This window comes from Puma concolor, unplaced genomic scaffold (genome assembly GCF_028749965.1).
Source record: "Puma concolor isolate L17-30 unplaced genomic scaffold, mPumCon1.1.hap2 unalloc_scaffold_24, whole genome shotgun sequence".
Lineage (NCBI taxonomy): Eukaryota > Metazoa > Chordata > Mammalia > Carnivora > Felidae > Puma > Puma concolor.
Genome location: NW_028240230.1, coordinates 118,678 through 135,765, shown reverse-complemented (window position 1 = coordinate 135,765; position 17,088 = coordinate 118,678). Strand labels below are relative to the sequence as shown.

The 17,088-nt window shown below is 40.5% G+C and overlaps 1 protein-coding gene across 1 annotated transcript in view; it reads left to right on the top strand.

Annotated features, from left to right (window-relative positions):
• Positions 1–857: 857 nt before the first annotated feature.
• Positions 858–17,088, top strand: part of LOC147571489 (EF-hand calcium-binding domain-containing protein 13-like) — a gene marked incomplete at its 3' end in the record, with an annotated part of 132,540 nt that continues 116,309 nt past the window's right edge. Inside the window, 1 exon segment of the mRNA XM_086696303.1 lies at positions 858–895. Coding sequence (XP_086552429.1) covers positions 858–895 — 38 coding nt within the window.

Genomic DNA, 17,088 nt, shown 5'->3' with positions numbered 1-17,088 from the left:
TCGAAGAAACACAAAGCATCTCTTCCCAAAGTAAGCGTTAGTCCTCTGAAGGGCAGCCTGGAACCGATTTCAGCAAAGTGTCGGGACAAAGAGCTCTGCGCTGTTGTCCGGTACAGAGCGGTAGAAACCAAGAAGGATGGAATGCTTTCGAAGGCAGGGCGGGAAGTCTTCAAAGGATGGATACAGGATAAGCCTGAAAAGATGTCAGACTGGGGCGGGGCACTGCACCAGGGAAGGAAGAGAGCTGCAGGAAGGGTAGGGAGTGCGGGAAGGACGGCGAAATCCAGGTGCCGGGAGGACAGCGCGCGGGGAGGAGCTCGCGTCTGGGCCGCCGGGCGGGGCCAGGTGAGGTCACAGGCCCTTGTGAGGTGGGGTGGAGCCGCGGGGCCGCAGCGCTGTCCAGTCGGCGCGGAGGCGGCGGCGAGCTCAGCCGCTCCCCGCTGCCCCGGAGCCCCTGCGCGGTGGCGGAGGCGGTGGCGGTGGCGGTGGCGGTGCCCTGGGTCCCGCACTCTTCCAGCGCGGGCCGCTCAGTGGGCGGAGCGTCGGCCTCGGTCAGGTGACCTGGGGGCGGGGCTTCGTCGCGTGGGATCCCGGGAAGGCGGCGCAGCGAGAGCGCCGGGCCACGCGGGGTGGGGGGGGGGCGGGGGCTGAGCGGCCTGCAGCTAGGACCTTCGGATCCCATGGGGCTAGGGCCTCGGCCCTTGAGGCGGGAGGAGGGGGACACCCTTGGGAGCCCGAGGGGGTTCACGGTGGGAGCCCCCCCCCCCCCCCCCCCCCGAGGGGACACAGGTGGAGAGGCAAGACTTGCCGAGGAGCGTGCCACCCGGTGCGAGGGACAAAGTGGAACAATTACGGAGATGGACGAAGGTTCCAGAAGGGACAGCGATGTGACTGGGCGGGCGGGGCACTAAAGGGGCAGACGCGGCTGGATCCGATGGTGCCTCGGAAATGGTGGTGGTTCTAGAAGGGTGGAGGTCATGGTGGCTGGGAAGCTTCCCTGCTTCTTGAGCAAACCCTCAAACCACTAGTAGAGCACTTGTTTTCATCTGGTGAGTAGTTTAACGTGTTCACAGGTCTACTCACTTTCTTCGCCAGAAGGCTAAACGAGCAGGGCCTGTTGGAATGTTCCACAGCACAGGTTCTTCCATGAAGTGGAAGTTCAGTCAGTATTGTTAAAGGTGGTAGTTGGGGGTGGTGCCGGTCGTGTGTGAACGTTAAGGGCAACGGGTGCAGTGAAGAGGTGTCTGCAGTTGCTGTTAATGGACGTTTGCGGTCATCGCTGCAAGGGAAGTGAGGGAGGAAGTGAGGGGGCGGCTTGGAAGGGAACCCAAATGGAAAGAGTAGAAAGTACTTTGCAGAAGGCTGTCGCCCTTGGGTGATGGGAGGGAAGCAGATGAGGAGGTGGTGGTAACTCAGCAAGTGAGAAAGTGCAGTTGTGAAAGCGCAATGCAAACATCAGAGCACTGAAAACAAAACAAAGTTAGATTCTCCATATTTCTGCCTAGCTGTGCCTCTGGGTTTACTAAGCAGCAGTGTAAATTTAGTGAAAGTATCCCTGGAGTTGGGAGTCAGGGACCTGAATTTTGCTACTATTTTGTGTACGTTGTGTGAGCAAATCACAATCTTTCTGTGTATCAGCTTCCTTATATATAATTAAGGTATTAGACCAGAAAGATTTCTTTTTTTAAAATGTTTGTTTATTTTTGAGAGAAAGAGAGTACAAGTGGGGCAGGGGCAGAGAGAGAGGAAGACACAGAATCTGCAGCAGCCCCCAGACTCTGAATTGTCAGCACAGAGCCCGATGTGGGGCTCGAACCCCCCCCCCCCCCATAAGATCATGAACTGAGCTGAAGTCAGAAGCTTAACCCACTGAGCCACTCAGGCACCCCTGACCAGAAAGATTTCTGAAATCATCCTAGCTCTGTTGTGGATTCTATGATTTCATGTAACAATAAGCACTCCTCCCCAACTTCATTTACGGCCTTTAAAGTTTGTTTATTTAAATTTCAATATAGTTAACATAAAGTGTTAGTTTTAGGTGTACAATATTCAGCAATTGTATACATTACTTAGTGCTCATCATGATAAGTGTACTCTTAATCCCTTCAGCTATTTGACCCATTCTCTACCCACCTCCCCTCTTGTAACCATTAGTTTATTTTCTATAGTTAAGAGTGTTTCTTGGTTTGTCCCTTTTTTTCCCTTTGTTTCTTAACATATGAGTGAAATCTTGTGGTATTTGTCTTTTCTGACACATTTCACTTAGCATTATACTGTCTAGCTCCATCCGTGCTGTTGCAAATGGCAAGATTATTCATTCTTTTTTATGGCTGAGTAATATTCCTCTGTGTGTGTGTGTGTGTGTGTGTGTGTGTATACCACCTCTTTATCCATCCATCTATCAATGGATAGATGGGCTGCTAACACTTGAGCTGCTTCCAAAATTTGGCTATTGTAGATAATGCTGCAGTAAACATAGGGGTGCATATAGTTTTTAAAAAAAATTTAATGTTTATTTTTGAGAGAGAGAGACCGAGCGCAAGCAGGGGAGGGGCAGAGAGAAAGGGAGACACAGAATCTGAAGCAGGCTCCAGGGTCTGAGCTGTCAGTACAGAGACCAATCAATGTGGAGCTTGAACCCACAAACCATGAGACCGTGACCTGAACCAAATTGGTTGCTTAACTGACTGAGCCGCCCAGGTACCCCCATATATCTTTTTGAATTACTGTTTTTGTATTCTTTGGGTAAATATCCAATCGTCTGATACTGGATCATATGGTAATTCTATTTTTAACTTTTTAAGGAACCTCCATACTGTTTTCCGTAGTGGCTGCACCAACTTGCATTCCCACCAACAGTGCACAAGGATTCCTTTTTCTCTATATCCTCACTAACATTTGTTTCTTGTGTTTTTGAATTTAGCCATTCTGACAGGTGTGATGTGATATCTCATTGTGCTTTTGATCTGTATTTCCCTGATGATGAGTGATGTTGAGCATCTTTTCATGTGTCTGTTGGCCATCTGTATGTCTTCCTCCCCTAATTTTAATGTGTGTATTAAATTGTAAAATTTTGAAAATTCTATATTCTGCCAAGGAATGGAAAACCCTTTAATAATAATATGACAGCTTGATCTACATGGGGACTGAATCAGTCACGATACTTAAAAAAATACTTGTGATGTATCAGACGGTTTTGAATTTCCTTCTTTTTGGGAGTTTTTGATGAATCAGATAGCGACCACCAAGATGTAAGGGAAAATGAGGAAAGACTGCGTATCTGGGAATGTGGTGGGCAGAACATAGGTATGGCTGGTGGTGGTGGTTTTCTCTCTCACTCTCCTAGTACTACCGGGACTAGAGGGTGAGTAGATGACCCCTTCTTGATTCTCATAGGTGCTTCCAGACATTTCTTCGTTCCGTTTTCAAAATGCTCAGTTTTGCACCTCGCATTATCAGATTATACCACCCACTACCACTCCTTGTTGCTTTAGTTAAATTTCAGCTCCTGGCTTTCTGCGGCTCTAACTGTACTCCTGTCATGATTCTTGTGACTTTAGCATTCGTGTAGATGATCCTTCCAGTACTCTGATCTCTCAGTTCCTGTCTTCCTACGATTATTTCACCTTTCCTCAGTCACTTGTCCCTTTTTCGTATTCTCAGTATGAAAAATTAATTCTCAATTAATTTATTAATTATTGCTAATTTCTTACTGTGCCTTATTTGGAAATTAAACTTTATTGTAGGTATTTGTGTTTAGGTAAAAACAATATATACTGGGTTTGGTACTCTGTAGTTTGAGGCTTCCACTGGGGGTCTGTGAACAGGTCTCCACGCATAAGGTGGGGGAATACTGTGTGCCATTCTCCAACCATCACATTCCTGTCTTTCAGGCTCACTCTGACTCTGATAATCCTTGGACCCCACCAGGATCTTCAGTCTACCTTTTTTTTTTTTTTTTTTTTAGATGTCACTCACCGTCTCTCATACTTATTTCCCACGCACCTACTCCGTTTGTTACATGGTCAATAATTAAAACCATTCCCTTTCATTTCCCCCCGTTTCCTTATCACATTTTCAGTTCATTTTCCTTTCTTGGCTAAGTCATAATCTTAGATTAAATCTAGATCTCTGCATTGAACACAGCTAGAGAAAAAAACCACAACCATGCTTCCTGGTTTCACTTTAAGTTCACTGTCCTTTCCTCAAGGGACCCTTGAGGCTGCCCAGCAACTTTATCAGGTACCCCTGGGCTATTAATTCTTCCATTCTCCTCGATGACTGTTGTATAACAATACCTCTATCCTCAAACCTCTAGCATCTTCTCTCACATCCTTGTTCTCAGTTGATTATGCTGCTTCCTGTTTCACTAAGAAAACTAAAGCAATCGAGAGCAGCTGGCTGGCTCAGTCAGTAAAGCATATGAGTCTTGATGTCAGGGTTGTGGTTTCAAGCCCCACATTGGGTGTGGAGCCTACTTAAAAGCATATATATATACGAAATAATAAACGCTTATCTATATATCAAATAATAAAAGAGAACTCAGCAATCAGATGGTTTCCATCTTAAAATAAAAGTTTATATATATAATATAGATATTAAATAATAAAAGAAAACTCACAGCAATCAGATGATTTTCACAAGCCTCTACAACCACATCTGCTTACTTGGTCTTCATGTAATTAAGCCCAATTACTCTGTCATGTCTCCTATTCTTATAAGTATATTCTCAGCTAAGGACAGACCCTGCCCTTGTGCCCTAAATCTCATCTCCTTTATCCTACTTGAGAATATTGTTTCAGTAATTCTCCCCTCCAGTGTGATCAACTTTTGCTTCTCCACTAGATTATTCTTATCAGCGTATGAACATGCCTTTATTTTCCCCCATCTTCAACCCTCGTAACCCCTTTGCCCCTCACCTACTACCTCATTTCTTTTCCCCTTTAAAGCATACTCTTTGAAAGAGTCCTCTTCTGTTTGTCTCTGTTTTCTCTCCTCCGTTCTCTCTTGAACTCACTCCAAGGACATTATTTCCTTACCATACTACCCAAATGGCTCCTCTTAGGGTCGTTGGTGTCCTCCATGTTGGAAAACCTAATCAGCCATTCAGTACTCCTCTCACTTCACCTGTTGGCAGCATTTGTCACAGCTGATTACTCATTCTTCTTTTTTTTGAAATTTACTTTGAGAGACAGAGAGAGCGAGCAGGGTAGGGGCAGAGAGAGAGGGAAAGAGAGAATCCCAAGCACTGACAGAATCTCTGCACTGACAGTGCAGAGCCTGATGAGGGGCTGGACCTCATGAACCTTGAGATCATGACCTGAGCTGAAATCAAGAGTCAGACCCTTAACCAACTGAGCCACCCAGGCAATTGCTCATTCTTCTTTTGGAGTACTTTTTTCCACTTGGCTTTTAGGAATCTAGCCCCACCTGGTTATCCTCTTTGTGACGACTAGAGTGATCCTTTCAGAAAGGACTTTACATCATGTCATCTCCCTTCTCAAAACGGTCTCATGGCTTCCCATCTCAGAGCACAAGCCAAAGTTTTTACAATGATTTAAGGGCCCTCTATTTCTGCCCCCCTTCCTTGACCCCTCTGATCCCCACTTCTTTCACTTTGCTTTTTCTGCTTCAGCTTTGTGGGCTTTCCCACTGTTCCTTGAACAATGAAGCTGCTTCTTCCTTCTGAGCCTATGTACTTGCTTTTCTCTGGCTGAAATGCTGTCCCCTAACACATTCATTGGCTTCCTACTTTCATGCCTTCAGATCTGTATGCACAAGTCTCCCTCTAAGTAAGGTCTTTCTTGGCTACCCTATCTGTTCCCTGCTTCTCTTCCCTAACACCGTACTTCACTTTTTCCCCGTACTTTACATTTTTTTCCCTTTTAGTACTTATCACAGATAACATACTCCTTGACTAGGATGTAAGCTCCATGAGGAGCCAGATAAATAAACAGGATTTGTTTTTTCCTATTTTTTCACTGCTGTATCCCTGTTGTCTCTGTTTTCAGCCTGGAGGAGAGCCTAATACATAGTAAGCATGCAGTATATATGTGTTGAATTCATGGATGGAGAGACAAACGGATAGATTGGACAAGAGAAATACAACTTCATCTCTCTTGGTTTGTCCTTGCAAGTTCATATATGTATCATAGGATTGAAAGACTCGAGACATCTTTTGTCAGATTTATGGGGAAGGGACTTCCTGTACTATTTTTGCTCTTAGCTTGGAGAGGGTTATGTAGTATTTGATTCATCCAGCAGATGAAAACCAGTCAACTTTTTGATAGGTCAAAAATTATGAAACAATTCTTCCTTTCATGGTTTATTTAAATAAAACTCACTGTGCTTAATTAGGTACTTTGATAACTTAAGAAGCTGTTGGTGAGTAATCTCCATAAGGAAGACGTGCCTCCTTTCCTTTCCTTTCCTTTCCTTTCCTTTCCTTTCCTTTCCTTTCCTTTCCTTCTTCTCTCCTCTCTCTCCTCTTCCCCCCTCCTTCTTTCTTTCCTTCCTTTTATACATATAGCATTGTGCTTGTTATTGTGAGAAATAGTTCAAAGAATGTTAAGATACCAATCCATTCGTTTCAGTCCATCCATGAAATTTAGGTTATAGTTGATATAGGAGATGTACATGTGGCAAATAAAAATATAAGGCAAATGATTAATGCCAGTTGAGTAATGAAGACAGTTACAATGGTGGAGACCATACTATACCAACTAGTTGCTGAGTAAAGATTGAGCTCATTAGAGAAGACCTCGAAGAGGTAACATCGAGTGGGTTGCTGGGGAAATCTGCATAGCCAGCTAATGTCTTCTGAGATGGCTATTTGTCACATGGTTTCATTGGATTTTTAACATGGTTTGAATTCCAGGAATGTTGGACATACCACATTCAGCAGTAATTAGTATAACATTTCAGAAGTAAGTGATTTTAAAGTACTATCTCTGTTAAGAATATTAATACTTGCAGTTAAACTTCATGGTATGAAAATGACCCTGATCATTGTAACAATGTAATATAACTAGCAATGTAATAAATAGCACATCCACTGTAACTCAGATAGAAGTAAAAAAAACCTGTGAAAATGCGAGGAATTTTGAAAATTGGTTGGTATGTGATGTGGAAGTCTTTGATTTAAAACAGGCTGAGGCATCTTTTGTTTACAATAGTATTTTTTTGAGAGGCGATGCTATAGGGTGCTGAAGACCACGGCTCTTGAGTTAGGCTGTCTGACTTCAGATTCTGACTCTGCTATTTGTTGGTGGTTTAATCTTGGACAACTTGATCTGAGTCTTTATTTTCCTCATCTGTAAAATAAAGATAATGATAATTCCTTAAAAAATATCTGTAAGGAATAAATGAAATAATGTTAAAGTGTTCATCGTAATGTCTAGTATATAGTAAGCATTTAATAACATTGGGAATTGCTGCTATGTTAGTAGTTCTGTTTCTCTGGGTTTATTTGAATAAATAAATATAACTGGATTTCTCTGCCTTTTATGTCATTTGTTTTGGATTTCTCTACTTCTTATACCACAAAAGGTAAAATTAAGGGACGGTGTGATCTGTGAATTAGAATCTGCTAACTGCTTTTTCTAGTTTTTGTACACATATATGGCTTGCGGAATATCTATTTGGTATCATACTGTGTTACATTACAGGGATAACCAGGTAGGTAAGTGTAATTAAGTCTCTTAAGCAGACATATGATTTTTTTCTTATCTTTTTTTTTTTTTTTTGGCAGGAAATCCTTTTGTGCTCATTCATACTTGTTCATCAAGACCTTTGAGTCCTCAAGGGCCGCACTTACCTCTAAACTGAAAAATGGAAAGTAAAGTACCTTTATTCTGCCAGGTATTTTTTTCTAAAACAGTTTCTAAAGGCGGCGGCTGCTTCTTCTTCTTCTTCTTCTTCTTCTTCTTCTTCTTCTTCTTCTTTAAAAATAGTTTACATTAAAAAATTAGTTTATGTTTATCTCACACCCATAATCAGTAAGCAGATTCATAGAGCAATATAGTTATAGGATCTTTTAATACCTAAGGTGAGTTTTGAGTTCTTTTAGTGGGCATATAATGAACTTTCATCCCAGCAATATCAAGAGGTCTGTGGTGTATGTTGAGAGTATTTTGTGGGGTAGGGGACTGGGATAATTTTTTGGGAGAATAAAGGATTTAAACCTACATAAACGGTTGTAGGTAACATAATTAATGATGTGGGAGTCTAACCAGAAGGTAATCGAAAAGATACCAAGTGTCTCTAGCCTTCTTCCCTGTGATTCAGGGGATGTTCTTATCCATTGGCCGGTATTGTGTCAAACAAAAAACAAACCCGGACTTAGTAAGGAGAGACTTTATTTGAAAGGATTATTCCAAGGGAGGAAAGGGACTATTTATTGAAATAGGAGAGGGAAGGCTGTGACCATAAGATCCTCAAGGAGCTCAAGGGCCAGGCAAAAATGGCTTTTCTTTCATGGAGAGGAGTCAACAAGGCTAGGAACTGGATTTGGGGAAGTGGGATGAAAGAGTGGCATGATGAGATAAACAGATCAGAGAATATTGTAGGGGCCTGGAGGAAGGAGGAAAGCTTAACCACAGTTTGGCTAATAATCCTTCTGTTCTAATTAATCAGTGGGGTTAAAACAGTTTAGCTAATCATTCGTAGAACAAAGAAAAGGAATTTTGAAGGTATTTGGCCTCGTCATAGGTAAACAAGGGGGGCATCTGTGAGTTTTATCTAAAGCTTATGGGGGGGGGGGGAAGGGTGATTCCTTGCAGCAAGCCATTTTCCAGAACACAAAGGGGTAAAGGGATTCCTTTAATCTTCACTGTTTTCCAGGAGCACAAGGCTCAGGAAAAATTCAACATTGTCAACTCAGAGTCTTAACCTTTTAAATTTATGCTTTCAATGGATCTGGTGCTACCATATGACATGTACCTACACTGTAATCCGAAAGAAATTAAAAAAAATTTTTTTAACGTTTATTTATTTATTTTGAGAGAGAGCACATGTGCGCTAGAGAGAATATGAGTGGGAGAGGGGCAGAGAAAAGTAGAGAGAGGATCCCAAGCAGGCTCTGTGCTGTCAGCAGACAGTGTGGTGTGAGGCTGGATCTCACAAACTGTGAGATCATGACCTGAGCTGAAATCAAAAGTTAGGGGCACCTGGGCAGCTCAGTCGGTTAAGCATCCATCTTTGGTTCAGATCATGATCTCATGGTTCTTGGGTTCAAGCCCCACAACGGGCTATGTGCTGACAGCTCAGAGTCTGGAGCCTGCTTTGGATTCTGTGTCTTCCTCTCTCTCTGCCATTCTCCCACTCATCTGTGTCTCATTTTCTCTCAAAAATAAATAAACATTAAAAAAATTAAAAACAAAAGTCAGATGTTTAACCAACTGAGCCACTCAGGCGCCCCCCCACCCCCGCAAAAAAAAAACAAAACAAAACAAAACAAAAAAAACAATTTCAAGGCTTCTTGCTAAGTACCAAGATGTGTGATATGTCTACTAACCTGTTCCACTTTTTTATACCTAATACTTAGTTGATTGTATCCTCATGAGCTGATTTGGAAGAGCTGATTCTTAAAAGTTAAAAGAATTAACAGTATTAATATATCATACCAGTTTGTCTTAGGCTGTGTAGTTTATACTTCACAGACGGTTCACCTTTAACCACAGAATTTCAGAGATTATTTTCTTCCTTTTCTGTATCATCAAAGTTTCTGTTCACTCTTTGACTGCTTCTGTTCATCTGGTCTTTGATAACAGGTTTTTGTGCCTCTCTGTCTGTTTAGATCTTCCTCCTTTTATTTTCCTGGTTTCTGTTTTGAGTCATTTTTCTCAACATCTCTAGGAAACTTTTCATCATCCCTAATAAATATTAGGGCAGCAAATCAGATTGCCTTTTTGAAGCAGGTTGTTAAAGGTGTGCCTCTGTTGTAAGATGAATGTATGCAGACCCTAAAAGTCACTGAAATAGTTCCCTTAATTTACATTTTGTGTAGAAATAGAGATTCTCTAAACCCCCTTAGTGATCTGCTTTATACATTGCCTTTTGTAATTTGTTCAGGGGTTAAAAACTAATGTACCTTTGATCAGCTAGATGCAGTCCAGTTGTTTTAAGCAAGCAGCCATGTGTTTTTTTTTTTTTTAAGTTTATTTATTTTTGAGAGAGAGAGAGAGAAAGTGAGGATGAACAGTGGAGGGGCAGAGAGAGAGAAAGAGAGAGAGAATCCCAAGCAGGCTCTGCGCTGTCAGCAAGGAGCCCGATGCAGGGCTCGAATTCGTGAACTGTGAGATCATGTCCTAAGCTGAAACCAAGAGCTGGATGCTTAACCCACTGAGCTACCCAGATGACCTGCAAACAGCCACATTTCAAAAGAGTATATTTCTCACTTCGTTCCTCTTTTTCTAAACATGTTCGTTGCTCCTAGGCTCTAGTTCCTTTTTTGGAGGGGGAGGTGTCTGTTTAGAAGCAATATAGCTGCTTTATTTTTTTTCTCGATAGACTTTTATTTTTTAGAGCAGTTTTAGATTCACAGCAAAGTTGAGTGGGGAGTTCCCATATACTCCCTGCCTCTATACATGTGCAGCCTCCTCCACTATCAACATCCTACACCACCGTGGTACATTTGTTACAATCAATAAACCTACACGGACATATCTTTATCACCCAAAGTCCATACTTTACATTGGGGTTGATTCAGTATTGTGCATTCTGTGAGTTTGGACAAACGTATAGTGACATGTAGCCATTATTATAGTATATAGAATAGTTTCACTGCCCTACATATCTTCTGTGCTCTGCTTATTCGTTTTTCCCCTCCACCACTGACTACCGCTGGTCTCTGTAGTCTTCATAGGTTAACCTATTCAGAATGTCGTATAGTTGGAATCATATAGTATGTAGCCTTTGCAGATGGGCTTATTTTACTTAGCGATACGTATTTAAGTTTCCTCCGTGTCTTTTCATGGCTTGATAGTTCCTTTCTTTTTAGTGCCAGATAGTATTCCATTTTCTAGACGTACCACAGTTCCTGTACTGAATCTACTGCCATTCATCTGCTGAAGGGCACTGTTTTTTCCCCAAGTTTTGGCAATTCAGAAGAAAGCTGTTTTAAGCATCTGTGTGCAGGTTTTTGTGTGGATATATGTTTTCTACTCCTTTGGTAAATACCAATAAGGTGTAATTGCTGCCAAATATGGTATAAGTATGTTTAGTACTGTCTTTCAAAGTGGTTGTACCATTTTGCATTCCCACCAGCAATGAATAAGAGTTCCTCTTGCTCCACATCCTTGCCAGCATTTGGTTTTGTCAGTAGTTTGGATTTGGCCACTTGAACAGATGTGTAGTGGTATCTTGATGTTTTAATTTGCACTTTCCTATTGACATGATGTTGAGCAAATGATCTTTTCCTTTGCTTGTTTGCCATCTGCACGTCTTCTTTGGTAAGATGTCTGTTAAGATCTTTTGCCCACTTTTAAGTTGGGTTGTGCTTTTTCTTATTGTTAAGTGTTCTTTGTACATATATATATATTTTTTTAATTTTTTTTTTCAACGTTTATTTATTTTTGGGACAGAGAGAAACAGAGCATGAACGGGGGAGGGGCAGAGAGAGAGAGGGAGACACAGAATCGGAAACAGGCTCCAGGCTCTGAGCCATCAGCCCAGAGCCCGACGCGGGGCTTGAACTCACGGACCGCGAGATCGTGACCTGGCTGAAGTCGGACGCTTAACCGACTGCGCCACCCAGGCGCCCCAATGTCTTTTTTGACAAAATAATGTATTTAAGTCTATAATGTGAAGATTTGATATATGTTTACATTGTGAAATGATTACCACCTTTTACTCATTTCACATATTTACCTTATTTACTTAACTATGTTGGTGAGAACACTTAGGTTCTACTCTCTTAGCAAATTTCCATTGTGCAATGTAGTGTTATCAACTATAGCCATAATGTTATACACTAGGCCTACAGACCTTATTTATCTTTTAACTGAAAGTTTCTACCCTTTACCAGCCTCTCCCTTTTCTTATTTCCCCCACCTCCATCCCCGGAAACCACCCTTCTACTCTCTGTTTCTATGAATTTGGCTTTTTTAGAGTCCACATATATATAAGATCATCCAGTATTTGCCTTTCTATGTCTGACCTATTTTTACTTCACATGATGCCCTCAAGGTCCATCCATGTTGCATGGCTGGGTAGCATTCCTGTGTGTGTGTGTGTGTGTGTGTGTGTGTGTGTGTGTGTGTGTGATGACACATCTTTAGCCATTTATCTGTTGATTGACATTTATATTGTTTCCATACCTTGGCTGTTGTGAATAATGCTGTGATGAATCTAGGAGTGCAGATATCTCTTTGAGAGTGTTTTCATTGCCTTCAGATATATAGCCAGAAATGGAATTGCAGTATCATATTGTAGTTATATTTTTAATTTTTTGAGGAAGCTCCACATTATTTTCCATAGCGGCTGCACCAATTTACATGCCCACCAGCAGTGCACAAGTGTTTCCTTTCCTCCACATTCTTGCCAATACTTGTTTCTTGTCTCCTTGAAAACAGCTATTCTAACAGGTGTGAGATGATACGTCATTATGGTTTTGATTTGCATTTCCCTGATGATGAGCGATTGTGAGCCATTTCATGTACCTGTCGGCCATTTGTATGTCTTTTTTTGGAAAAATGTCTATTCAAGTCCTTTTAAAATTGGATTATTTATGTTATTGAGTTGTATGAATTCCTTGTATATTTGAATATTAACTCATCAGATATATGGTTTGCAAATATTTTCTCCCATTGTATAGATTCCCTTTTCATTTTGCTGATGGTTTCCTTTGCTGTCCAGAAACTTTTTAGTTTGATGTAGTCCCGCTTGTTAATTTTGCTTTTGTTGCCTTTGCTTTTTGTGTCAAATCCAAAACATTATTGTCCAGTGTCGAAGAGCTTACTATGTTCTACAAGTGTTACTATTTCCTTTTCAAAATTGCTTTAGCTCTTTGAGGTCTCTTGTGATTCTATACAAATTTTAGGATTATTTATTCTACTTCTGTGCAAAAAATGCCAGTGGAATTTGGACAGGAATTGCATTTAATATATAAATCACTTTGGGTAGTATAAGACATTTAAAAAATATTAATTCTTCCAGTCCACAAACACAAAACATCCTGCCATTTATTTGTGTCTTCTTCAGTGTTTTTCATTAATGTTTTATGGTTTTCGGTGTACTCATCTTTCACCTCCTTGGTTAAATCTGTTTCTAAGTATTTTGTTTTTTGATGCTATTGTAAGTGGGATTGTTTTCTTAATTTATCTTTCTGATAGTTTCTTGTTAGTGTATAGAAATACAACTGATTTTTGTCTATTGATTTTGTAATCTGTTTGACTTGGGTACAGATCAGAGGTTCCCATGATCCCTACTCAGGTTTAATTAATTGCTAGAGCATCTCACAGAACTCAGGGAAACATTTATGTTCAGCAGTTTATTAAAGGACATGACTGAGTATACAGAAGAATAGTCCCATGAAGATATTCATTGGGTGAGGTTTGGGAGGGTCCCAAGCACAGGAGCTTCTGTCCCCATGGGGTTGGGGTGTGTCACCCTCCTAGTCTGTGGATGTGTTCACCAACCTAGAAGTTCTCCAGAGAGGGGAAGGGGACTGGAAATGGAATTAATAATTGATCCTACCTACATGAATAAGCCTCCATAAAAATCTCAATAATATAGGCCTGTTCAGAGACCTTCCAGGTTGGTAAACACCTCCACATACCAGGAGGCTGATGTCCTCCCAAATCCTTGGGGACAGAAGCTCCTGTGCTAAGATCCTGCCAGACATTGCCCTATGTATCCCTTCATCTGGCTATTCACCTGTATCTTTTATCATATTTAAAAAAGTAAACTGGTAAACATATGTAACTATTTTTCTAAGTTCTGTGAGCTCTTGTAGCAAATTAATCAAATCCAAGGAGAGTCTTTTGGGAGCCTCTCATTTATAGGCGATGAGTCCGAAGCACAGGTCACAATCTGGAGTTGTGATTGGCATAAGTGGGGTGGGAGCAGCCTTGTGGGACAGATCCCTTAACCTGTGGAATCTGACAGTATATCCAAGTAGATAGTGTTAGAATTGAGGTAAATTGTAGGACCCAGTTGGTGCCACACCCAGTTGGTGTGGCAGAGAATTGCTTGGTGGTGGGGAAGAATACCTCACACATCTGGTGTCAGAAGTGTTGTGAGTGTGGTAGTCGTGGAGGAGTAAAGGAGAAACACAGAAGAAGAATGGGTTTTTCCCTATCACATTTGGGGTATCACATGTGGGGTGTCACATTTACTGTTTTGCCTATGTTGAACCATCCTTGAATTCCAGAAATAAATCCCACTAGATCATGGTCTATGATCCTCTTAATGTACAATTGAAATATTAGTATATTGTACTAATACTGTACAATATTAGTATTGTACTAATTAGTATTAGTATTGTATTGTACTAATATTGTACTAATATAATGTACTATTGAAATATTGTGTTGAGAATTTTTGCATCTATGTTTATCAGGGATATTGGACGGCAGATTTCTTTCTTGTAGTGTCCTTGTCTGGTTTTGTTACCTGTAATGTTGGCCTCATAAAACAAGTTTGGAAGTGTTCCCTCCTGTTCAGTTTTTGGGAAGAGTTTGAGAAGGATTGGTGTTAATTCTTAAATGTTTAGTAGAAATCACCAGTGAAGCCATCTTGGACTTTGTGGGGAGGTCTTTGATTACTGATTCAATCTCCTTACTAATAATTGGTCTGTTCCCATTTTCTATGTCTTCATGATTCAGGCTTGTATGTTTCTAGAAATTTATAAATTTCTTTTAGGTTATCTAATTTGTTGGCATATAATTGTTCATAGTAATTTCTTATGAGCTTTAGTATTTCTGTTATCAGTTGAATGTCTCCTCTTTATTTCTGATTTTGAGACTTTTCTTTTTTTCTTAGTCTAGTAAGATTTGTCAGTTTTGGTTATTTTTTCAAAAGACAAACTCTTAGCTTCTTTTATCTTTTCTATTGTCTTTTTAGTTTATGTTTCTGAGCTTGGTTATTTCCTTCTATTAACTTTGGGCTTAGTTCCTTTTTTCCTTCCAGTTCCTTGAGGTATAAAATTAAGTTGTTTATTCGAGATCTTTCTTTTTTCTTTTTTTTAAGTTTTATTTTTTAACGTTTATTCATTTTTGAGACACAGAGACAGAGTGTGAGTGGGGGAGGGGCAGAGAGAGAGGGTGACACAGAATCCAAAGCAGGCTCCAGGCTCTGTGCTATCAGCTGTCATGTGAGATCATGACCTGAGCCGATCGGACTCTCAACCAACTGAGCCACCCAGGTGCCCCTCTTTTTTCTTGATGTAGGTGTTTATCTCTATAAACATTTTTCTTAGAACAGCTTTTGCTGCATCCAGTCAGTTTTGGTATATTGTGTTTTCATTTACTTTGTCTCCAGGTATTTTTTATTTCCCTTTTGATTTTCTCTTTGACCAATTGGTTGTTCAGGAACATAGTGTTTAATCGCTACATATGTGATTTTTTTCAGGTTTTTTTCTTGTAATTGATTTCTTGTTTTATACCTTTGTGGTCACAGAAGATGTTTGATATGATTTCAGTCTTCTTAAGATTTTAAAGACGTGTTTTGTGGCCTAACAAATTATCTATCCTGGAGAATGTTGCCTGTGTGCTTGAGAGAATGTATATGCTGCTGCTGTTGGATAGAATGCTCTCTATATGTCTGTTAGGTCCATTTGGTTTCCAGTATAGTTGAAGTTCAGTGTTCTCCTTCATTTTTCTCTAGTTAGTCTATCTACTGTTGAAAGTGGGGTATTTAAGTGTCCCTTACTATTGCTGCATTGCTGTCTATTTCTCCCGTCAGATCTGTTAGTATTTGTTTTATATGTTTAGATGCTCTAATATTGGATACATAAACACTGCAGTTGCTATATCCTCTTGATTAATTCACCCCTTTATCATTATGTAATGATTCTTGTTTGTCTCTTGTTATAATTTTTGGCTTAAGAACATACATTGAGGGGCACATGAGTGGCTCAGTCGGTTGAGCGTCCGACTACAGCTCAGGTCATTATCTCACGGTTCGTGAATTGGAGCTCCTCATGGGGTTCTGTGCTGACAGCTCAGATTCAGATTCTGTGTCTCCCTCTCTCTCTCTGCCCCTCCCTCAATCATGCTCTCTCTCTCTCTCTCAAAAATAAACATTAAAAAAAAAACACGTATTGAGGGGTGCCTGGGTGGCTCAGTTGGTTAAGTGACTGACGTTCGCTCAGGCCGTGATCCCATGGTTCATGGGTTTGAGCCCCGTGTTGCTCTCTGTGCTGACAGCTCAGAGCCTGGAGCCTGCTTTGGATTCAGTGTCTCCCTCTGTCTCTGCCCCTCCCCCGCTCACTCTCTGTGTCTCTCTCTCTCAAAAATAAGCAAACATTAAAAAAATTAAAAAAACAAAAAATATTTATTGAAATTTATTTTGTCTAATATGAATATAGCTAGATTTGCCCTCTTTTGGTTTCCATTTTCATGGAATATCTTTTTCCATCCCTTCACTTTCAGTCTATAAGTGTCCTTAAAGCTGCAGGGAGTCTCTAGGAGGCAGCAGATATTTGGGTCTTTTTTTTTTTTTTTTTTCTTTTAATCTATTCAGCCACTCTGTCTTTTGATTGGAGAATTTAGTCCATTTACATTGAAGGTGATTATTGATAGGTATGGATTTACTATTGCCATTTTGTTGCTTGTTTTCTGGCTTGGTTGCTTGTTTTCTTTGTTCCTTTCTTCCTCTTACTCTCTCCCTTTGTGATTTGATGATTTTCCCTAGTGATATACTTAAAATTATATTTTTTAACTTTTAAGTAATCTTTACAACCAATGTGGGGCTCAAACTTACAACCTCGAGATCAAGAGTCACATGTTCCACTGACTGAGCCAGCCAGGTGCCCTTCTAGTGATATACTTTGATTCCTTTCTTTTTATCTTTTGTATATTTACTGTAGGTTTTTGCTTTGTGGTTACCATAAGGCTTATATAAAACATCTTATAAGCCTATTTTAAA